Below are 24,522 nucleotides of genomic sequence, written 5' to 3' on the forward strand. Positions count from 1 at the left end.
CTGGGGTTTTAGCACTCATTGAACAAAACAAATCATTCTTTTTTTTTTTTTTTGTCTTGTAAGTGATCCATGTTTAGTCTTTGAGGTTGTCAGAAGTTCTTCTTTGTTATTTATTGTTAGAGGACTTCAACAAGAGGATGTGACCATTGGTTGACCCAAGAGCTGTTGTTTAGTTGCTGTTGCTGCTGCTGCTAAGTCGCTTCAGTCGTGCCCGACTCTGTGCGACCCCGTAGACAGCAGCCCACCAGGCTCCCCTGTCTCTGGGATTCTTCAGGCAAGAAATCTGGACTGGATTGCCATTTCCTTCTCCAATGCTAGTTGTATCCAACTCTTCACCACCCCGTGGACTGTCAGGCTCCTCTGTCCATGGGGTTTCCCAAGCAAGAATACTGGAATGGGTTGCCAGTTCCTTCTCCAGGGGATCTTCTCCACTCAGGAATCAAATTTGTGTGTCTTGCATCTCCTGCGCTGGTAGGTGTGTTCTTTACTAGCTGAGCCATCAGGGAAATCAAAGGAATTTGAGTTATTTTCAAAGCAGAGAATCCATGGTGTTAAAATATGGTCAAGACCACTCCCCGTTTATCACCCTCTTCCTACCTGATGATCTTATATAATAATAAATCTATTTTCACCTCTGTTTTGCAGTAATCATCTGGCTGACTGCATGTATGTTCCTGCATGTGCGTACGTATTTGGGTGTTCATGTGGATCAGGGTGGGACAAAGGTGAATAAAACCTTTGGAAGTGGAGCTGCTTATATCTGTTAGTATCTATAAGGTTACCCTGTGCTATGGTGAGTGGACAAAGATTTCCCCAGAGTGATGTCAGAGAGAGTAGAAAGGAGCACACAAGACATCAGAAAGCACCCCCACTCCCAGAGCACATCCCTGAGTCCCCTCGTGGCATCTGGAGCTCTTCATCACTGCTACCATTCCATCCCCATCTAGACACACCGCACACACACCCTAGGGCAGACTGTAGCCATCTGTTTCCCAGAGGGTCTCCAATCCATTTCTCATTCATTTCTTAATTCAACAACCTCCCTCCTTCCAGAGGCACCCAGGTTGGGTTTGGGACAAGGATCTAGCCATGTACATTGGGATGCTGTGTTAGTTACCGTTTTCTATCTAACAATATTACTACATACTTAGTGGCTGAAAATGGCACACATTTGTTATCTCACAGTATCTGTGGATGAAGGTCCAGGCACAGCTTAGCTGGGTCCTTGCAGTGGGCTGTCAAGGTATCAGCCAAGACTGGTTTCTCATGTGAAGACTCTACTAGGGTTGATCCACTTCCAAGCATCTGGGGGTTGTTGGCAGGCGTTAGCCCTCATCTGTCTTTCTGGGCTGACAGTTTCTTGTCTCGCAGATTTCCCCAATATCATACTTGTTTCACCAATGCCAGCAAGGAGGATTCTCCTAGCAAAACAAGCATTAGAATCGTGTCACCTTTGTTCCGTTTTATAGGTTAAAAGTAAGTCAGAACTCCTACTCACACTCAAGGTCACAGAGAGGATAACACAAAGGTGTGAATACCATGAGGCTCAGATCATGGGAACCACTTTGGAAAATGGGAACTGGATAAGGAGTACCTTCTTCTTCTTTTTGCCGTCTCTTGTGGATTGCAGGATCTTACTCCCTCTACCAGGGACTGATTCTGCGCTCACTGCAATGGAGGTGAGGAGTCTTAACCACTGGACTGTCAGGGAAATCCCAGGGGGTGCCTTATGGTAGGAACTAAAAATCTTTTCCCCAAAAGTTTTTGAAAACCATTGAAGGGTTTTAAGCAGGAATGTAACATCTTATTCTTAACTTTAGAATGATCACCGGCCAGAACATGCGGCTAACAGACTGGTGGGAAAGCAAACTTGACTTACAGAAATCAGCTAGGAGGCTGGTACCTTAACACCAGAGAAATGTCGGTGTCTAGAACTAAGGTAATGGGGCTTCCCTGGTGGCTCAGACATTAAAGAAACCGCCTGCAATGCAGGAGACCCAGGTTTGATCCCTGGGTCAGGAAGATCCCCTGGAGAAGGGAATGGATACCCACTCCACTATTACACTAAGGTAATACTGAAGGGAAAAGAGAAACACGAACAAGCTGGAGAATGATTTAAAGAACACAATGAATAGGACTTGGTGATGAATAAACAGTGAGAGTTGAGGATATTCAGGTTCTGGCTTTTGCAAATGATTTGTAAGCAGTGATATTGTTCACTGAGAAGAAGAGGGACAGTGTAGACAAAAGTTTGAAGTGCCTAGGTTTGTCCAATAACAGAAAGTGAAAGTTGCTCAGTTACATCCAACTCTTTATGACCCTCCTGCTGCTGCTGCTGCTAAGTCGCTTCAGTCGTGTCCAACTCTGTGCAACCCCATAGACTGCAGCCCACCAGGCTCCCCTGTCCCTGGGATTCTCCAGGCAAGAACACTGGAGTGGGTTGCCATTTCCTTCTCCAATGCGTGAAAGTGAAGTCGCTCAGTCGTGTCCGACTCTTGGCGACCCCATGGACTGCAGCCTACCAGGCTCCTCCGCCCATGGGATTTTCCAGGCAAGAGTACTGGAGTGGGGTGCCATTGCCTTCTCCATATGACCCTATAGTCCATGGAATTCTCTAGGCCAGAATACTAGAGTGGGTAGCCTTTCCCTTCTCCAGGGGATTGTCCCAATCCAGGGACCGAACCCAGGTCTCCCGCATGGCAGGCAGATTCTTTACCAACTGAGCTATAGGGAAGCCCATTAACAGAGACTAATCGTGCTCCCTTGAGGGAACACCTCCTTTGATAAATTTAATTTTTATGCTTGCAGAGAACCTGTTGCTCAAATCTGTTGAGCCAGTTGAAACTGGTTGAATCTTTTCAACTCACCCATCTCACATGTGTGAATTTTCAGTATTACAAGTAGTCTACGAACGCATAAACATCGGTCTGCAAATATCCCTTTCACACTGTTTGACGGCAAAGGATGAGTTTGGGAGAAAGGAGACGAATGTGGGGAAAGCCAAGTACTCTGAACATCTTACATTGGAGTGTCTTAAGTGGGACGCCTCAGCAGCGCCACGTGGAGACAGAGCGCGGCACTTGCAATATCTCGGTTCTGCCGTTTGCTCTTTCGCGTGTCCGCGGGATCCCGCAAGAGCTAAGCGCCCGCTACTCTCGCGAGACGGAGGCAGCCCGCGGCTCCTAGGATTCCCCCAACCGCGCCACGCGTGCTCCCACCTGCTAAGGAGCGGGAGTCTGGCCGCGCCCGGGGCCTTCTGGGAAGCGTAGTTCCGGGACCGAACGAGGCCCGCCAGCCTAACCCCCTGCTCTTGCGCATGCGCGGTCCCGCTGGCCCGAGAAGTTCGTAGCCTTTGTGAGGCCGTGGTGGGAGGTGAGTTGTCGCTCAGGTAGCGCTTCTCTCACTCGGCCTTGGCGGGGCCCCTTGGGCAGCTGTCTGCACCGATCAGGGCTGGAGTGCGCGCTGGAGGAAGGGGCGTCGAGGGCAGGAACGAGGCCCGGGGGCGCGGGACGGACTGGCGGGTGGGGGGCTTGGTCTGCGCGGCGGCCCCTCGGCGGCGGCCCGGGCGCTGGTGCTCCGGCCGCGCGGTCCCGGAGCGGCAGCGCGAGGCGCTAGCGCCCAGCCTCAGGGATGCTTGTCCCGGCTTTCCAGGTGCCAGCTTCGAGGGCCGAGCCGGCTCGGGACGGAGCGAAGCCTTTTGGAGGAGCCCCCCGAGGGGCGGCGGGAAGGAGGACCACGAGGCCTCGGGGCTTCCCGCCCCTCCGCCCCGAGCGGGCTGCGCTGGGGGGAGAGCAGAACCTTCGCGGCCGGGAGGAGGCGGTGGCCATGGAGACTAATGTGGCCGAAACGCCCGGGAAGAGAGGTGAGAGGGGCTGGTGTTGAACTTGTGCTGGGGGCCGGGCCGAATCCTTCCTGATGAACGGGAGTCAGTGTTGTCTGGCTCCTTTGTCTGGGGACGGACGGGCTCTTCGAATGAGAGTGGAGAGCTTGCTGTGGGATCCCCTCTCTTCCCACTCCAGCTGGGTGCACAGGAGACACTCCAAAGCCTCCCTCAAAATGTGAGCGAAATGTTATTAATTGCTGCTGAGGCTTGGGCATAGCCTCTCACTTAGTCTCACACCTTCTTCTTCTCCTGGGTGGTTATACCATCCTAGCTTCATCAGTGGGTCCGACGGTTTAGCTTTTTGGTTAACAAAAGTATCTTCCACATCTTCCCAGTTGGCTCAAAGGTAAAGAACCCACCTGCTAATGCAGGAGACACAGGAGAGAAGAGCTCGATCCCTGAGTCTTGAAGATCCCCTGGGGAAGGAAATGGCAACCCACTTCAGTATTCTTGTCTGGGAAATCCCATAGACAGAGGAGCCTGACGGGCTACAGTCCATGCGATCGCAGAGAGTCGGACACGACTGAGCACGCATGCATTTTCCACACCTATTTTTCCACTTTGCACAAAAACTCTTTGATTTCGGTAGAGCAGATCCTTTGTCTTACAGAGGAGACACGAGGCATAGGAGTCAGTGACTGGCTTCCAGTTCTCCTAAATCAAGGCTTTCTTGAAGTTTTCTCTGTGACCTATATCAGATCTACACTCCTCCCCCACCCCTGCTTGTTGGATTTCTAAGTTCTACCCCAGTCTCAAGTAATAATAATTATTTGGAGGTGGGATCCTGCAGTCTACCTTTGGACTAAGGTTGCAGAGTGATTTCTTTCAGAGCTGTTGAGCCTGTTTTTCCTGTATTAATTTAATGTAGATCAAGCCTGGGGCGGGGGTGGGGGGGGGGTCCGTGCAGCAGGGACTTTAATTTCCAGGCTCACAGGATGCTGTCTTCCAGGATCTGTTAGGGTAACAGCAGCTGAATGAATTGAAGCCCCGAAGAGCAGCGTTCCTGAGCTATTTCCAGATTGGGATCCCTTCAGTAGCAGTGTCTGTAAGGAGCACCAGTAGTACAGAGGCAGGAGTTTTAAACTTGCAGATCTGCATCACGAGATATATTTGGGTCCTATCATGACTGCTTTCTTGCCTTTAGCTCTGCCTCCCCAGGATTCTCCCTTTTCCCAAGAAAACTGCACAGAAGAGGGAGAAGTGGCAGCTTTGCGCCTCATGGCCAGGTCGCAGGTGAGTGGAAATCTCTGCTGATTATTGAAATTCACCTTATCTCTCAGATCGTGGACACACTCTCTTCTGTTTGAAGTGGAGTTTCTGTGTCCCGCTAGAGCCCATCTGGAGAGCTGAGTTCTGATTCTAAGAGATGGCTTGAGTGACTAGTGGATTCGGTGAGAAATGTTTTCTGCTTCTTCACAGTATCTTGTGCATCTAGTTTTATCACTCAGCAGGCATGGAAGGAGCTTTGCCCTACTTGAATGTAGCGGCTAATTTCTGTGCCTGGTATTTGGAAATGATTTTAAAAGATAGTGTGGTGCACTCTTCTTAAAATGTATGTTTCAATAGGGGGAAACAGCATATACGTGACTGTTAAGTAGGAATTTAAGAAAGCACCTTAAGTGCTGGAGTGAATTATGAACATAATTGCTCAGATAGTTCAAAGAAATACCGGAAGAGGAAGCCTATAGAAGGATTCTAATCAGCCCTCCAAGATGATGAATGCTCAGGTATTTTAGAGGTGAAGTGTTATCAAGTTGCAGCTCACTTTCCAATCTCTCCCTTCCCCAAGGGCTGATATTAAGAATTGTTAATTTGGGACTTCACTGACAGTCCAGTGGTTGAGACTGCTTCCACTGCAGGAGGCTCGAGTTCAATCCCTGGCCAGTGAACTGAGATCCCTCATGCCCTGTGGTGTGGCCAAATATATATGTATTAGAATTGTTGGATATAAGTGATAGTTGTAATGTATGGGTGATTGGTATAATAGTCTTTCAACTTTCTTTGCATGTCCAAAAATTTTTAATTTTTATTAAACTTGGGTAGGAGAAGAGTTCTCCCTGATGTGTGTCATACCGCAACCCAAAGATTCTTCCACTAGCCTCTCTCTTGGCTGCTTTAATCCAGAGTGTGAAAAGTGGGCCTGGCACATTCCTACCGTTTAGCAAAGTGATTTCTCAGAATCCTTGTGTACTTGGTGGCGTCCGTTGGTTTCTTGAATATCTTAAATGAATATTGAAGATGTTATCACTCAAGAAGCTTTTTAAGTTGCAGCTAGTGAAAACTCAATTCAAACAGGCCTAAGCAAGTTTATTGACAATTATAAGGGAAAATCCAGGTCTGACTAAAATTAAGTTCAGACAGTGACATTAGAACCTGTTTTCTCCATTTCAGCCACCTTTTCCTTTCTCTGTGTTTTGCACTCAGTCTTTTCTTCTAGTGCAGGCTGGCCCCTAACAAATTTAGGCTTACATCTTCCCATGTTGAAAATCAGAGGAAAAGAACATCTTCCTTTCTGGTCGTTCCAGATTCCAGAAGTACTGAAAGTTAACTCTAATGGGTATTATACCCTTCCTTGGACCATTATTCACCAAATCTGAGTGTGATGATCAGAGTATAGACCTGAGCACACACATGTAAACCTGTATCCCACCCGTGGGTTAGAGGTGAGCTACGACTGCCTGAACCGTGTGGACTAAACGTGGCTAGGCATGGCAGCCAGAGGACAGTCAGGGTATAAAGCACCAGAAGAAGGGTGAACACTTAATACATTTCAACAAGAGACTAGTTTCGAGAGTTGTTACAGCTTCAGGATGGATTAAACCTTTTATGGAAATTTTGAAAATTCTCCGTGTGTCCTTTTTGTATTGCATTAGATTTTGTTTGATGCTAATATTGCAGCTGTCTTTCTTATTAGAATTTGCCTGGGCTGTGGATCTTTTACTTATCAGATTTTTTTTTTTTTTAATGTTTTAAAATTTTCCTCACAGTAACCAGGTGAAAGGCACAGACATGTGTAAATATAAAAGTATATTATGTGTACTAACCTCACAAAATTGTTTGCTACCTCTCCCTACTGAGGATAACAGTTTGGTGTATATTTTTCCATATGTTTTCGTTGGACTTGAACTACTGTATTCAGACATGTAGTATACTATGTTTCCTTCCATTTCCCCAGCCACCCACCCAGTCCCCAACTTTGGGGGTTTTGTCTGGATCTCTTTCTCTGTAAAGAGGATGTGTCTGTTTTAAGAAACATTTTTATAAGGGAAGTGAATTTATTCATATTAATATAATTACTTGTGTGTTTCACATTTTTGTTGCTGTGTGATTTTTGTAATTCTGTTTACTGTGCTTTCTCCTATATTTTTTCTGCCTTTTGTGCAGTAGTTTGCATTTTGTTTTTCTGATTTTTTTTGTTTGTTTGGTTTTCTGATTTTTTTTTTAATGGTTTGGAAGTTAATTTCCACTGTCAGTTTAGCTATAGATAGGCAGGTTGGAAGATCAAAGTCATTTTTTCTCATAGTATCTTGTCTACTTAGTAGCTGATTAATGATTTTTATATTTTCTAAGGATGATTCCTATATTTTTTTAAGTCTCTAAGGTTAGTTCCATTTTGGGAAACTTTATTTGAAATAATTTGAGACTTACGTAGCAAGTGGTAGAAAGATTTCTCATATATGTACTCCATTCAGATTCTCCAGGATTTAACATTTCACTTCATTTATTACTTTCTTTTTCCAGAATCAGGAAGTTAATGTTGTTATGGTACTATAACGTACTGCTCTTATTCATGTTTCCCAGTCCCTTATTTTTCTTGATTTTCTTCCCCTTAATTTCTGCTTTTATCCTGTAATTCCTTCTGTTTTCCCTCATTCTGTCTCTAATTTGACTTGTATGCTTTGTTCACTTAATTCTACTAATTTTTTTTAATGAAATGGAAGTGTTTCTTCTGAGTACAATTTTAGCCTTATGACATTGATTTTGGCCTTTTATTTCATTATTTTGAAATTTTAATATTTTTGTAATTAATTTTTTCAATTACCATCAGTTGTTGCTTTTTCATTCTTTTTTGGAATTTATTAACATTTACTTCGTTACTTTTGCAAATGCTTTATGGATATTTAAATAGAAGTGGTTTTCTATCAAGTTATAGCATTTGGTATATTTATTTCAACAATGTGGAATATTATTCCCATTCTCTATCGCTTAAAGGGAAATGTTCAGTACTGGTATGTGTCTTTTTCTAATGAGTTTTTGTACTTTGTGTGTTAGATAAATTCAGTCCTAAGGTGTTTACATATGAACATTTACATTTTATATCTGTACCCTTTCTTAATCTGTTGCTGTCATTTTCCAGTTTAATGCTTCTTGCTTTGAATTGATTCCATGCTTCACTGAACTTGTCCAGTCACAAGTTCTGTGTAAATTATCTTTCAAATTTTTTATTGAGGACTCCCAAGGAGAATTATACAGATGTGCTTTTTGTCTCTGCCTGTATTTCATTTACTTTGCCAAACTGTTTTGTTGATTCATTGGTTCCTGTTTTAATTCTTTATTCCCCAGAAAAAATGATAGTCTCTCAGTGCAGAAACCATGGTCTTCTTTTGACTCCCATGTTGGGTCTTGGACAGTGTGCCTGGCACGTAATTGTTACCCAGCGACTTTACATGGAAAGTCCAGGACACATGAGAATGGTTGTCTCTTACTGCAGTCATTCCCCCTGTTGAATACATCTACGCACTTACTCCAGGACCAGCAGAAACTGAGAGGTGATAGGGAGACTGCGAAGAGATGGATGGTAAACAGAAGTATGTTTTGTGTCTTAGGCATCAGTGACCTTCAAGGATGTGGCCATGGACTTTACCCCAGAGGAGTGGGGGAGGCTGGATCCCACCCAGAGGGACGTGATGCTGGAGAACTACAGGAACCTGGTCTCACTCTGTAAGGACAGACTTTCGTTGTGACTCCTGACCTGCTTATGGGGACCTCATTGTTTTATTGACAGTGAAGTAGCTTAACAAAGCCAGAAAAAGTATTGGTCCCTTTGGGCCCAGAGAGAATCTGAATATGCTCTAGGGTCTTGGTGAAAGGTCTAGGCTTGTTTTCTTTTATTAGGAGTCTTTGGATTCAGGTGATTTCACACTAGCTTGGAAGGGAATCAGGTACGGTGTCAGGAGTTTCTTTTACCTGCTTATTTTTTAATGACGTGCCATAGGTTTTCCCAAATCTCCCTGTGGGCAGAGATGGCCTTTAGCCCCTCTAGTGTTATGTCCTTTCAGTTACAGAGCTGAGGAAAGAAAGAGGGCTTCTGTCCTGGGAGTTTCAGCAGATAAGCTCATGTGTCCATCATGAGACAGTTACTCAAGCCAGGGAAATAGAGAATACTTTGGCCAGTTTGGATCCTGTGTCCACCTCTGTGTGGTGTGTTTGTGTGCAAGTGTGTGTATGCACACACATGCATGTACATGTATGTGTTTGTATGAGTAATGGAAGGAACTATCTTAGCTCCTCCCAAATCTCATGTAATAAATTCAGTAAGAAAGTGGGTTCTAGTAACTGAAGAAAAAAGAAAGGAAAACATCAGAAACAACTAGTCATAGACCCCCAGGCTCATGGTGCTGCTGCAGGGGTCCCACTTCACCCAGCTCTTTCCCTGAGCTGAGGATTGATGAGCAGTGTCTCTCTGGGACTCCCATAATAAGCAAGTGAGAAAATCTTTTTTTTTTTTCTTTCCATTTTTTGCAGGCTAAATGTTTGTTTTCTCAAATGTGTGTGACTCCTTACTGTGCCCAGACTCTTGCTGCGCATGTTTTAAGCTTCATTTATAGGCTTCCACCTCCCTTATTCCAGAACTTCCTATGGTGTCTTGTCTTTGTGGATCCAGGGGTTGGGACTGTGCTCTGGGACACAGCTTTATACCCATCACCAAGAGCTAAGTTCCTTTTTTTTTTTTTTTTTTTAATTTTTCTAATGAGCAGGGCTTCCAGTTTCCAAACCTGAGAACCACAGTTTGGAGAATGGAAAAGAACCACTGCTGCTTGAGAGAAAAGCCCCCAGAAGCAGCTGCTCAGGTGAGTCAGATAGATGGGGGTCTCCAGAAAGAACAATCCCATGGGATGCTAAAGAAGTCAGGACTTCTTTAGCATCTGGTGGTCCAGTAGTTAAGACTCCTTGCTTACAATGCAGGAGCCATGGGTCCAATCACTAGTCAAGATACTAAGATCCCGCATGCTATCTCTACTTGTTTATGTCAGAGATGCTACAGTACAACATGTCGAAAACTGAATGCCTGGTATGTGCCCAAATTCTTCATCCCCCTAACAGGAGCCTCTTCCAATAATTGTATTAAGGCACTTGCTGCTTATCAAATTGTACATGTCAGAAATCTGAACAATCTTTACATAACCCCTTTGCCTTTATCCAGTTCATCCTTGTGTTTATCTGGTCACTTCTAAGTATTTCCTCATCATTAACATCCCTCTGTCTCCCTTTCATCTGAGGTCATCTCCCTGACTCCACCCTTACCCCTATAAACTCCGTTCTTTATGTGGCAGTGAGTGATATTTTCAGAATGCAAGTCTGATGGCGTCACCCTTTTGCTTAGGGCTTGTCCGTGGCTTCCCGTTGCTCTTAGGATGACTGCCAAAATCCTAGAGGCTTATAGACGCTTGTAAAATCTGACCCTTACTCATAATATCCAGCCCTGCTTCATGCCTACTTTCCCTCTGATTTTGTACCTTATCTTAGCAACTCTTAATGGTTTTAGCGTCATTGAACCTATTTAACTCCCAAAATTGTTGAGAATCTTAGCATGCTTTTGTTTATGTGGGTTATATCTACCAGTAGTTACCATATTAGAAATTAAAAGTGAGAAAGATTTTAAACTATTGTATGATAAATTTAGAAATAACAATTATAAACCCATTACATGTTAATGCAAATAACACGATTTAAATAAAAGTTATTTCTCTACAACAAAAATTTATTGAAAAGAATGGCATTGTTTTACATTTTTGCAGGTCTTTTTGTATATGGCTAATAGAGGACAGCTTTATAATTACATCTGCTTCTGAATGCAGCTTGATGTGATGCATTGTTTTGGTTGGCCTGTATGAAGAATATTGCCTCATGCCAATATTTAGTTGGAAGAAGTAGGAGTATTTTATAGCCTTTTGAGATAATTTTGGCTTTTCTCCTGATTATACACCAAAGTGGGGCAAGTAGTAGTTTCCTAAAGGGTTAGGTGCAAGGTGCATCTGAAACCATATCCATGAACTTTTCATACTCTTAAAATCTATTGATCTTTTGGAAAATTTTGTTTACTGAGTTAGGCAGATCTTCCAAATATTGACACATTATGGAATATGTTAAAAGCATAATTTTCAGTATCACCACTGATCTTATCAGAAAAGCCTTTAAGTATTAGGAAACTATGAAGCTGTCAGTGGGAGGTAAAAGTTTTCCAAAATTCTAATTTCTGCCTAAAAGCTCACATTTTTTCAAATACTGTCAGTTGTTTTCTTTGAAATGGTAGGCTCATCTTTTTTTCAGTTTTGAGAGAATATCTGCCAGATACCCAACATAGATAACATGGTTTGTCAGTCATTCTTTCAAGTAAAAGTGCTAGTCTATTTAAAAAGGAAAAAATGACTGATTCCACAATGGATGGTTTTCCTCAAGACAAGCACCATATTTTTATATAAGTGGACTTGCATTATAAATATTTCCTATTTCATCATCTAGAATGTTAAAAAGGCATGTAGTCAAAGTTTAATAGATTAAAATTAATTTATTAAGTGAATAATGTTTCCTGTTGTTTCCATAGACATTTTTAGGTGAAACTGGCTCCCCCCTCCTCTTAACTGAGAGTACACATCAGGGGAAAATGTAACAGCTACTGGTACATCTGGTGTTTTGTCCTGATTTGTGCCTAAGTTGTGGGCAGTTTCACCACCATTACTTTGCAACATAAATGCAAATTTCAAGACAGTGAAAAAGGCCAATAAGATCCAAGTATTATTTTGAAAACAGTTTTGAACCTAGAGACTCCCAGAGGTCCACAGACCACACTTTGAAATCACTGCCCATACTAGGCTTATATCAATTTATATTTTACAAACAACTTATGTAGCACCTATGCTGTATTAGGGTCCTCAGTGTTTTATAAATATCCTCATTTAATGCTCCTTGAGGTAGGTGTTGTTTTTATTCTTCATGAAGCAGGTACTGTTTTTGCCCCATCTTACAGATAAGGAAGCTAAAGTAGAAAGTTAAATAACTTGAGCCAGGTCACATGGCTGGAAGTGACAAAGCTGGTTTTAAATTCATGCGTTCTGATTTCAGAGTCCATGCTGTCAACCGCTGTGCTCTTCCTAAGTGCTGCCTCTCACCTTGGGGCTTCTATACATATCATTTTCTCTACCTGGAAGGCTCACCTTTTCATCTGTACCTGTTACCTGGAACACTCACCTGGACCCCAGCCCTACTTGGATTTCAGCTCAGTAATTTACCTTCTCAGGGAGGACCCCACCCCCCATGCCCCTGGATTCCCCTTATAATCTTTCACAGCATCATTTGCCTTTTATTTCTTACTAAGGTGCATTTTTTATATGTATTCATGGATGTCAGACTAAATTTTTTTCTCCCCTTGTGTACATAGGGACTGTTTGTTTTTCCCCAGAGCCTAGCATATCCAATAGATAATCATTGAATAAATGGATAGACGAGTAAATAAATGAACAAAGTTCATCTGGCTGTGTGGAATGAGGGACAGGTCTAACTTGTCTTCTGAATGTTTAATAAGTCACAGGACCATTTCCTTTAAAAACCAATTATCTTTAGTTCACTGACTGAAATTCCACCTTTGTATTGTTCTTAATTCCTTTATATACTCGATTTTGGTTCTGAATTGCTCTTCTGTTTCATTTTTTGTTGTTTGTTGTTGTTTAGTTGCTAAATCGTATCTCTTTTGCGACCCCATTAACCCACCAGGCTTCTCTGTCCATGGGCTTTCCCAGGCAAGAATACTGGAGTGGGTTGCCATTTACTCCTCCAGGAGATCTTCCCAACCCAGGGATTGAACCCGTGTCTCCTTCATTTCAGACAGATTCTTCACCACTGAGCCACCTGGGAAGTCCACCTATCAAGCTATCAGACTTTTTCTACCAGACCTTTTTTTAGGCAACCAAGAATTTATCTGGTCAAATGGATTTCACTGAACTATTTATTTATTCTTTGGAACTATAGTCTTTATAAATTATTTTGGCTTTATAATTTCATATTAAACATAAAAATTCTAATAGATATATAGTAGATAATATTCAGAGAGGTTGGCTACTGTCCCTGCTCTCTTGTATTCTGGTGCTCTCTCTGTAAGTAATCTTATTTTCTAGTATTTCATGTGAATCTGTCCTTGATTTTGGAAAATGTAACCAAATATGTCGATAATATCTCTGTCTCTCAAAGTAGCAAACCAAACACACTCCTTTCCAGTTTGCTGGAATTTTTTGTTTTGTTTTGTTTTGTTTATTTCACTTTAAATATTATATTGGTTTTGCCATACATTGACTTGAATCCGCCATGAATGTACATGTGTTCCCCATCCTGAGCTGGGGTTTTTTAAGTCTATTTAATGTATCCTGAAGATCACCTCCTAGCAATTATGTAGTGATCATGTACTATTTTTTTAAGTTCCACATACTCCATTGTGTATATACACCATGATTGAATCAGTTCTCTATAGTAGAATATTTGAGATGTTACCAGTTTTGCTACCTCAATTAGTGTTGTAATGTTTAGCCTTGTGCAGGTATCAGTTCAGTTCAGTTCAGTCACTCAGTCGTGTCCGACTCTTTGCGACCTCGTGAATTGCAGCACGCCAGGCCTCCCTGTCCATCACCAACTCCCGGAGTTCACTCAGACTCATGTCCATCGAGTCGGTGATGCCATCCAGCCATCTCATCCTCGGTCATCCCCTTCTCCTGTCCCCAATCCCTCCCATCATCAGAGTCTTTTATATTTGCCATTATATCTTAGGGAGGTCATAGATTTTTGAATAGGGACATTATAAATGCATTCTTAGGAGAGATTTTAAACTGAAAATGGAGTGCATAGTAGGATTGAGTAAGGCTGGGTGACTGGAAACCTAGAAGTCATCACTGTGCCTGCACCAAAGTGGTGACTGCCTGGCTGTATCTGATAGACAGCACTTGATGTTCTGTTAGAGGTTGTTCCTCCCCTGTCCTGGTCTGGGATACTCAATTCCTGCTCAGCCAGCAATATAGCACTTCCTCTCCATCCCTCTTCTTGTCTTTTTGGTCATCTTTTGCCTTATTCTGCCTCCTGGGTCAGATTGTGTATGGATTTATCTGCATAGCTCTGTACATTCGTTCCCCTCCATTTTCTTCTCTTTGCAAATCATCTTCCAAGAGTCAAATCCACTTCCTCATTGAAGCCATGCTTTTCACCTTCATTAACTCTGACCCATTACAGAACTACCATTTTGTCAAACTCAGAAGACGAAAGAAATTTACATTTCCAATTTCTTTCAGACTCAGAGACTAGTCCCAGAAGCAAGGATTCAACTTCAGTGCAAGATTTTTGCAAAGAAGAATCATGCCAGGTTGCAATCATAGACAGGCTGACAAGGGACAGTGTCTGTATCTCCAGCACAGAAACAACTCTTGACTGTAAAGACTGGTTGGAGAATCAGCAGGGAAGTCAGGAGAGACACTGGAGAGGAATGTTCACCCACATGAATTCACTCCCAGAAGAGAGAGCCCCTGAGCACGACATTTACTGGAAAACCCTAGGCCAGAAGTCAGTCCTTCTCACTCAAGACAGAATTCCCAAAGGACCCTATGCTTTCCACACCCTCGAAAAAAGACTGAAACAGAAATCTACCTTAACGAAAAAGCAGAGGACCTATAAGGAAAAGAAACCTCATAAATGCAATGACTGTGGTGAACTCTTCACTTACCACTCAGTGCTCATTCGACACCAGAGGGTCCATACGGGGGAGAAGCCCTACAGCTGTGCAGACTGTGGGAAATCTTTCAGCCACAGGGCTAATTTAACCAAACATCAGAGAACGCACACAAGAATTCTTTTCGAGTGCAGTGAGTGCAAAAAAGCCTTCACCGAAAGCGCATCCCTTGCCATTCATCAGAGGATTCACATTGGAGAAAGACCGTATGAGTGTGGTGAGTGTGGGAAAGGCTTTAATCGAAGCACCCACCTTGTGCAGCACCAGCTGATCCACACGGGGGTAAAGCCCTATGAATGTAATGAGTGTGATAAAGCCTTCATTCATTCCTCAGCACTCATTAAACATCAAAGAACTCACACCGGAGAGAAACCTTACAAATGCCAGGAGTGTGGGAAAGCCTTTAGCCACTGCTCATCGCTTACCAAACATCAGAGGGTTCACACCGGAGAGAAACCCTATGAGTGCAGCGAATGTGGGAAGACTTTCAGTCAGAGCACACATCTTGTCCAGCATCAAAGGATTCACACAGGAGAGAAACCCTACGAGTGTCATGAGTGTGGGAAAACCTTCAGCCGGAGCTCCAATTTCGCTAAACATCAAAGAATTCATATTGGCAAGAAACCATACAAATGTAACGAGTGTAGCAAAGCCTTCATTCATTCGTCAGCCCTTATTCAACACCAGAGAACTCATACTGGTGAGAAACCCTACAGATGTAATGAGTGTGGGAAGAGCTTTAAGTGCAGTTCATCCCTCATCAGACATCAAAGGATTCACATGGAAGAGCAGCCCTGAAAAATGACTTGAGTGCTAAGGAATGTAAGTTGGTGTTATCGCTGTGTTAAATACCTGAGTGGTTTAGGAGGAAGACCCAAAAAATGCTGCCTGAGAAACAGTTCTGTGTGCATCTAATTCTACTCACATAACACAATAGTTTTGAGCCATAAACAGAATGTTTCTTCTATCCATTGATTTGATGATTCTGAATGCTTCCAGCCAGAAATCTCAAAGGTTGATCCCTAAACCACCATCCCACTACCCATAATGCTCTTTTGTAGAAATTCAGAAAGTCCTTGGGAGTGGGTAGCAATACAGTCATTGTGAAGTCCAATTCCCCCTCTTTGTCACACCAAAGCTTGTTACTGCATCTCACTGTGTAAGAATGTCCCTGTAGGTGAGGCTGAGGGTTCATATCCTCAATTATCAGGAAGACACAGAGCTGTTTATTTTCAAATCCAAAGTGGACACCCAGCTACCTGGAGAATGTTGTTTCTTTTACATTAACTATAAAAATTTAAAGATTAGAGTTGGAATACACTCTGGCTTCCCTCCCAGCCCCAAAGGCTGCTGTCTCAGTTGATGAACAATGGGGTTTGAGTTATGCCCACATGGATTAGGCTGACACTTAGATAGTTATTACCCCTCTGCTGGATACATCCTTACTTCACACTTCTTGGAAGTGACCTTGAGATAAAGAGTTGGAACCTTAACTGTAGTTTTGTTTCAGGTCCCTCTTTCCTTATCTTTGACATTGAATGAATCCTTGGTTTTCTGTACTACAGAATTAGGGAGATTTCACTCCTTTACCTCATTCTGCTGTTTGTAAAGTAAGTTTTGTCACTTTGAGAAAAAGCCCCTGGGATATGGAGAGTCTAGGAAGTTGACTGATTCAGTGTGCTGTTCCATTTAGAGTCCCAGGCAAGAAGAAGACCTGGAGCAGCTCCGAGGCACAAGAAATATATCCTCAGACCTCACATGATGCACATTTTTTGTCGTCGTTCTTCTGTGTATTGGTCTTTGTCGTATCCCAGAGCCCTGGAGAAGGTAGAAAAGGCACAGAGCCACCCTGATCTTGACATAAGTTACATGGGTGACCAAAGACCTAGTAGTGGGATGGAAACACAAAAGCAAGAGTTCAAATAAATATTTAGCAGGACACCACACAAATGTCTTGTTACAGACTTTTTATTTATTGTTACAGAGACTAACAGAGACTGTGAAAAGAAGATTATAGAAAAGAAAGAGGAAACATTTGCAGATTTCCTCTCTCTTCTAAATCCTGTCCTTGATGAACACTCAACAGCCAGCGCACGCTTTTCCCCTCCACGTTATCCCCATTACTCCTTACAGTTCTCATTGTTCCCTCCGTATACCTTAGTTCTATCATTGAGGAAAAGGAGAGGAAGAGTTTAAAGTGGGGTAATAGAGATCAAGGTCAGGTCTAAACCCAGCAATAATGGAAACCAAAACAATAGGAAATAGAGTGTAAAGGACTAAGGAGAGGCTTTGAAAAGAATTTTTTAAAAAAAGCTGGAACTTGAGAGATGATACTAGGAGAATGGCTGACATAGGACAAAATAAAAAGGAGCTCAGCCCTCATCACTTGATACTCGGATTAACAACCTAAAGCAGGAATTGACAAACTGGCCTGGACCCACCACCTTGTTCTGTAAATAGTGTTTAATTGGAACTGGGCCTCACTCATTATTTACATGTCATGTATAGCTGTTTTTGTACTAAAATAGTGGAGTTAAGTAGTTAAGGCAGAGATTTCATGTCCCAGAAAGCCTAAAACACTTGCTGTTTCTCAACATTCCAGGTGTTTGAGTGAGAAGTTTATTCATCATTTGGCGGCCAATACTTGGCTAACACAAGATTAGTGGGCTTGAATTCTGTCACCTCCACTTGGCAATTAATTATGTGACTTTAAAAAGCTACTTCTTTCTGAGCCCCAGCCTTATCTGTAAAATGGAAACAGGTCATCCCTCTCTCAAGGCTGTTGTGAGGATAAGACTGCAGGTAGAGAAACTGGCACACAATTATTTTCTCTCATGAGTTTCCAGGAGCCCCCACATAAGCTAAAATCCACGGATGCTCAAGTTCCTTACAGAAAATGATGTAGTACAGTTGGCCCTCTGTTTCTGAGGCTTTTGCATTCTCAGATTCAACCAACCGTGGATGGAAATTTTCATCCACGGTTGGTTGAATCTGCTGATGCAAAACAAAATACAGAGGGCAGGTTGTATTTATTAAAAACACACATGTAAGTGGACCTGTGAAGTTCAAACCTGTGCTATTCAAGGAAGGATTGACAACATTTTAATGAAGTGGTGAGTCAGTTTAGTCTGCTGTAACGAAATGTCACTAAGTGATTTGTTTATAAACAACTGTCTCACAGTTCTGGAGACTGGAAAGTCCAGGGTCAGGACCCTGGTAGGATGTCTGAAGAGGCCCCTTCCTGGTCCACAGATGGCCATCTGTTTGCTGTGTCCTTCCATGGTGGAAGGGCTGGGGAGCTCTCTGGGGCCTCCTTCATGAGGGCATGTTTGTGAGTCCATGTTTCATGAGTTCTGTTTGTGAAGACTGCCCTTATGACCTCATCACCTCCTAAAGGTCCCGCTTCCAAATACCAGCACTTTGGGGATTAGGTTTCATCGTGAGTTGGGGGGTGGGGGTGGGGACACAATCATTCTGTCTATTAACAAGTGGGTGAGCATCAATCAGAAGTTACTTAGTGTGTTTTCCATACCCTTTGTTTATTGATCTGGAGGTAACCACCCTGCTCCCAGCACACTGTAGAGAAGGGCTTCACAGCTCTCTGCTCTTGCTCCATCCCACACAGCCTCCTGGAGATCTCGTGGAATCTGTCTTTTTTTCCTTGTAAGTATCACATAACCAGGAGCTGTCCCGTATGTCTTCTAACTGCAGTTTAGCATCAAGGGACTTACTCTAAGATAGTTTTACTAAGAGCTCTGGCCCTTTTCATATCAGTATTTTTCCTTTTATGCTTAAGAGTTTAATCTGACTGCGTGTTTGTACTTCCACAGGAATCTTGGAAGTTTTAGTGTCCTGCTTTTCAAATGTTTTTGATAATCTGTAAACTAAATTTGATTGTTCTTATTGGCCCACTGTCAATAAAGATATCGTTTGTATATTTGTTGTCAGAAACTTTTGTAAAATGCTTTTAAATTCTCACTTAAGTGTGTTTTGAGAGGTAAAGACCAGCTATAAAATATCTCCACATCATTCAGGAAACCGATTGCATTTCTAATTGTTCACCTAGGCTTAATAACCTCTATCCTAGAGAAGGTGAAAGAGCCAAGGAAGATTATTCCTACCAAGTCGTGCTCAGGCCAAGTATATCCCTCACTTCAGAGTGATGGGGAGACCAGGGAGGGAAGGACTTCATGTAAAAAGTACAACTAAAACTAAGCCAAATACATTGTTGGGCCAGACACAGAATAATCCATACATACTAAATGCACACGTTTATAACACACAGGATACTAATCTGTAGGGTTGGAAACTAGATGATCCTTAGCTTTGGCAGGACAGAATGGGTAGTGTTTATGGAGGTTGAGGAGAGAAACCTCTGAGTTGCTAGTTTTATTCTATTTTCTTACACTGTGTTGTAGTTACAAAGATATGTTCAGTCGCTCAGTCGTGTCCGACTCTGAGACCCCATGAATTGCAGCATGCCAGGCCTCCCTATCCATCACCAACTCCCGGAGTTCACTCAAACTCACATCCATTGAGTTGGTAATGCCATCCAGCCATCTCATCCTCTGTCGTCCCCTTCTCCTCCTGCCCCCAATCCCTCCCAGCATCAGAGTCTTTTCCAAGGAGTCAGCTCTTTGCATGAGTTGGCCAAAGTACTGGAGTTTCAGCTTTAGCATCATTCCTTCCGAAGAACACCCAAGACTGATCTCCTTTAGAATGGACTGGTTGGATCTCCTTGCAGTCCAAGAAGTCTCTCAAGAGTCTTCTCCAACACCACAGTTCAAAAGCATCAGTTCTTCGGTGCTCAGCTTTCTTCACAGTCCAACTCTCACATCCATACACGACCACAGGAAAAACCATAGCCTTGACTAGACGGACCTTTGTTGGCAAAGTAATGTCTCTGCTTTTCAATATGCTATCTAGGTTGGTCATAACTTGCCTTCCAAGGAGTAAGCCTTTTAATTTCATCACTTGGTAATAAATCACTAAGCAGTGGAGTTATGATTTCTGTCCTTTTTGCTGTATGTTATACTTCAAATAATGCACTTGAATACATTTTGTAATTAAGGCAAATAATACAAATTATAATAAGACTTTGCAATCTTATTTCCATTTCATGAAAAACAGTCACCAGAAGGACTCCAAGATTAACTACCGTGGGCCCAGGGTTCAAGCCCTGGTCGGGGAGCTAAGATGCCAGAAACTGTTGGGGAAAAAAGGGGTAGGGGGCGGAGGTGGTATTAGAGTTAGCAGTCTCACATCATTGAGGGAAGCTGCTCTAGAAACTTTGAGGATTCTGTGTGACCCAATGTGGAAATATGGCCTTTGGGCATCAAAACCGTGGAACTGAGGCAAAAGAAAGAAAATGTGCTTTAAATAATACTGTCAACATTTATTATTAGGATGAGCCAAGGAAACTTTCAAAGATCCAGAAATTAAAATGAAGGCATTATGATTTTTCGGCCAAGAAACTGAACGAGGCAGATACAGGCGGACACGCAATCCCCAATTCCCCTGCCCCTAACCCCCAACCCCGCGCGCGTCTGGGGTTTTAATTAGTTGCATGAGGCTTCCCTTGTGCCTCAGATGGTAGAGTCTGCCTGCCACGGAGGAAACCTAGGTTCCATCCCTGAGTTGAGAAGATCCTCTGGTGGAGGACACGGCAACCCACTGCAGTATTCTTGCCTAGAGAATCCCATGGACAGAGGAGCCTAGTAGGCTACAGTCCATGGGGTCGCAAGAGTCTGACATGACAGCGACTTGCACACTGTTCTCTCAATGGCTTTATTTCTTTAGTCAAATGGAAGTGCTCAGAGGCAAGGGCTGTGTCATTCTTTGTATCACTAGTTTTAGTGCTCGACACACAGTCGTGATCTCTCAACGTGACCAAACTTCTTAGGTCTACAAACTGTCTACGATGCCAACTCCCGCACCAAAGCAGAAAGGAGTTGCAAGAGCAGGGCGGCGGCGCGGAGGATTCTGGGCGCCGTGGTCCCCGCCGGCTGCGCAGGCGCACTGCCATCCGCGGCCGCTCCCGCCGCCGGCGCCATTGCTGGAAGCGCTCACGCCCTGCCCTGAGAGCGCCTTGTCCTCAGGCGGCCGCCAGGTATTAGTTGCCCTGGCGCCTGGCCGGGTCCCCCTCACCCCTCCCTCGGCGCTCGGCTCCCGGCGGCGTCAGGGGCGGGGCCGCTTCCGGTGGGGCCTCTGGCCTGGAGCTGACCCGCCCGCCTCAGAGGCGGCCGGGGTCGGGCTATCTCAGAAGGCAGCGACCTGGAGGCTCTGGGAGAGGGAGCCGGGCTGGGCGGGGGCGCGGCTGGACCCTCCCTTCTTCCTGGGGCCGCCCCTGGACTGAGGAGGAGTGGGCTGAGAAGGGCTTTGAGGGGAGCAGACGGGTTGGAGGAAGGAGAATCTCTCCGTCCTGGGTTTGGCAGCGTGGAGGGACTGGGGTTCGATAGCGGAAACCTGACAGGTGTACCCCTCCTGCCTTTGGGAAGCGGAGGCAGCTTTTCCTGCCGGCGCAACTTCCAGATACCCAGCACAGGTTTTTTTGTCTGTTTTTGTTGCTGGGGTAACTTCAGTTCAGTCTCCGACTGTTTGCGACCCCGTGGACTGCAGCACGCCAGGCCTCCCTGTCCATCACCAACTCCCGGAGCTTACTCAAACTTGGAAGACCTTAGTTCCCCGACCAGAGCTTGACCTGGGCCAGGGCAGTGAAAGCCCGGAGTTGTAACCACTGGATCCCAGGGAATTCCCAGAACGCAGTATTGTTAACTCTAGTCATGGTACTGTGCGTTGCAGCCCTGGTTGCTTTTTTTTTTTTTTTTAGTTTTCTTGGCCGTTCCATGCAGCTTGTAGGCACTTAGTTCCCCAACCAGGATTGGAACCCGTACCCCTGCAGTGGAAGTCCCGTGTCTTAATCACTGGATTGCCAGGGAAGTCCCTTGGACTTGCTTATTTTGTACCTGGAAGCTTGTACCTTTTGACCACCTTCGCCAACTTCGTAGCTATCACCCCCCACCCCACCCCCCCAAACCATCAATCTGTTCTCTGTATCTGGCAGTCTAGGGTGTTTTGTTTTGTTTTTAGATTCCACATTTAAATGAGATCCTATGGTACTTAATTCACTTAGACTTAATCTTTTTTAATGTGGGGTAAGTTAGTAGTCCAGTTTCATGCTTTTGCAGGTCACTGTACAGTTTTCCCAACACTATTTTTTGAAGAGACTGTTCTTTCCCTGTTGTATATTCTTGGCGCCTTTGTTGTAAATTAATTGCCCATTTATGTGTGGGTTTATTTCTGTACTCTAATCTTTTCCATTAATCTGCATCTTTCGCAACATCATACTGTTTTCATTACTATAGCTTAGTAACATAGTTTGAAATCAGGAAGCATGATACCTCCAGCCTTGTTATTTCTCAAACTTGCTTTGGCAATTTGGGATCTTTTGTGGTTCTGTACAAATTTTAGTATTATTTGTCTCAATTCTGTGAAAAACACTTTGGGAATTTTGATGGATTTTGAATCAAATCTGTAGATTAAGTAGTATGGACATTTTTAACAACAATAATTCTTCCAGGCTTTGAGCAGGGAACATCTTTCCACTTAATGTCTTCAAGTTTTCAATGTATGCAGGTTTGTCCCTTTCTTGGTTAAATTTATTCCTAAGTATTTCTTTTTTAAGCAATTGTAAATGAGATTGATTCTTAATTTTCTCTGTGGTAGTTCATTATTAGTGTACAGATGCACAACACACTTTTTTTTAAAGTTGGTTTATTATTTATTTTTGGCTCTGCTGGATCTTCAGTGCTGTGCGAGTTTTTCTCTAGTGTGGTGAGCAGGGGCTACTCTCTGGTTGTGGGGCGCAGGCATCTGATTATGGTGGCTTCTCGTTGCAGAGCATAGGCTCTAGGGCTCTCGGGCTTCAGTAGTTGTGGCTCCCAGGCTCTAGAACATAGGCTCAGTAGTTGTGATGCACGGGCTTAGTTTCTTCGTGACATGTGGCATCTTCCTGGATCAGGAATCCACCTGTGTCTCGTGCATTGGCAGGTGGATTCTTTACCACTGAGCCACCAGAGAAGTCTCGGATGTGGATTCTTAATGAAAGTATATTATACGTGTAAAGGAGGGACATATTCAGCATAATTCAGCATAGATTCCTTTGGGCCTCCAAAGTTCTGCTGAATGGTGAGAATGTCAGACTGCCCGGAAGCTCTTATTCAAAAGTAGAATTTCACAAGATATGGAAAGCTCAATTCTCTCTGTGTTCCTGCCCTTTTATTTGCCTTGCAGCATCATTCCACAATTACGCACTTGTTAAGAAAATGTTTTCAAACCTCAAGCTCTTGTTTTCAAACCAAACTCAACATCAACAAGGCCATATCTTTAACCAAAGACAAAAAGCAGAATCAAAAAGTGCCTCGGGTATCTGAACAAGATCTCTGCCACTTTGCTTCTCCACAGTGTAAAGCCTTTATTAGGCATATAACATTTTCAGTATAAGAGGACTACTGCTCAGTGGTTTGTGCACTGGATTCCACTTTGTCTTATATCGTTATTACTATCCTGCTCCTTATTGTTTGGTTTTGTCTGATATAGGAAGGATAGATATTTGAATGTGAGATTGAGAGAAGCATGTCAGGGTTTCTAATATCTTTTAAGTTTGGAGTTGTGGTGTTCTTTTTACATGAAGCTGAGATCTGTGAAACTGTTAGCAAGTTGACTCTTCATAGGAAACACAGAGATTATTAGATTATTTCATTGTTAGGTAAGGAGGTGATTGTGGCAAGGAAAGATTGAATTGTTCTCTTTCACAACACACAGCAAGTTGATGTAATGGAAAAAGTGTGGGCATTATAATTAGATTGATTTGGAATCCTACATGGCATTGTGTAAAATGGTTTAATTTTTCTAAGCCTCGATTTTCTCATATGTGAAATGGGAATGTAGTTTCCATTGGGTGATGTGAATGTCATTGAGAAAGTAGTTTAAAAGCTGCTTATACCATGTTTGATCTGCTAGCTGTGACTGCATTTAGTAGTATTAAGAGCTACACTAGTAAGAATAGTATTCCCTCACTGATCTTGGGGGTTAACTTGTAATTTTTAGAGAGGTCATACTAACTTGTAATGTCAGGATTTCACCTTAGTACATCTGAGATTTCCAAAGCAAGATTGGTTTTCATGGCTTATTTCTCTTTCTTAGATTTGTCTTTGCAGGACTTCCTTTTTCCAGAGAGGGGAACCCAGAGGAAGAGATTATGGCTGCTGTAGTTTTTTCAGTTGGACCTTTGGTAAGTTGAGGAAACCTCCTCTGATCTGACCTATTGTCCTGGTTTGAAAGCACGCCTACTTTTCCCAAAGTTGTGTGACTTCTCTACCTCACCCATACCCCTTTTGGTAACTGAATCAAATTGTTTGATCCATGAAGATTGGGTTTATCATAGTAAAGCTTGTAATCTGTAGGGAGATTCACTATGCATATTGAAACAAATATCAAGACACCAGATCTCGCAAACAGTATATGCACTATCTTGAGATATGATAGGAAGTCTGGGAAATTTACTTATGATGTTAACTTTGTATTGTTCCCAGGAAATTTGAGTTATTTATGCGATAGTAGAATGGAGTATTTTCCAATTGGAAAATTTTGTTTA

General features: G+C 43.3%; 1 protein-coding gene across 8 annotated transcripts in view; it reads left to right on the forward strand.

Annotated features, from left to right (window-relative positions):
- LOC102186431 (zinc finger protein 624) overlaps positions 3,314 to 24,522 on the forward strand; it is a 32,995-nt gene continuing 11,786 nt past the window's right edge. The window contains exons 1-7 of one of the 8 annotated variants that reach the window (XM_018064690.1): positions 3,370 to 3,388; positions 3,652 to 3,862; positions 5,028 to 5,116; positions 8,710 to 8,824; positions 9,862 to 9,954; positions 14,434 to 15,689; positions 16,561 to 16,642. In XM_018064690.1, the coding sequence (XP_017920179.1) occupies positions 3,826 to 3,862; positions 5,028 to 5,116; positions 8,710 to 8,824; positions 9,862 to 9,954; positions 14,434 to 15,665 (1,566 nt within the window). In that variant the 5' untranslated portion in view covers positions 3,370 to 3,388; positions 3,652 to 3,825 and the 3' untranslated portion in view covers positions 15,666 to 15,689; positions 16,561 to 16,642. Of the gene's footprint in view, positions 3,389 to 3,651; positions 3,863 to 5,027; positions 5,117 to 8,709; positions 8,825 to 9,861; positions 9,955 to 14,433; positions 22,503 to 22,931; positions 24,160 to 24,522 lie in introns of those variants that run through there. The other 7 variants (XM_018064692.1, XM_018064689.1, XM_018064691.1 and 4 more) reach the window with 7 other exon arrangements.

The sequence above is a fragment of the Capra hircus genome, chromosome 19 (genome assembly GCF_001704415.2).
Source record: "Capra hircus breed San Clemente chromosome 19, ASM170441v1, whole genome shotgun sequence".
NCBI lineage: Eukaryota > Metazoa > Chordata > Mammalia > Artiodactyla > Bovidae > Capra > Capra hircus.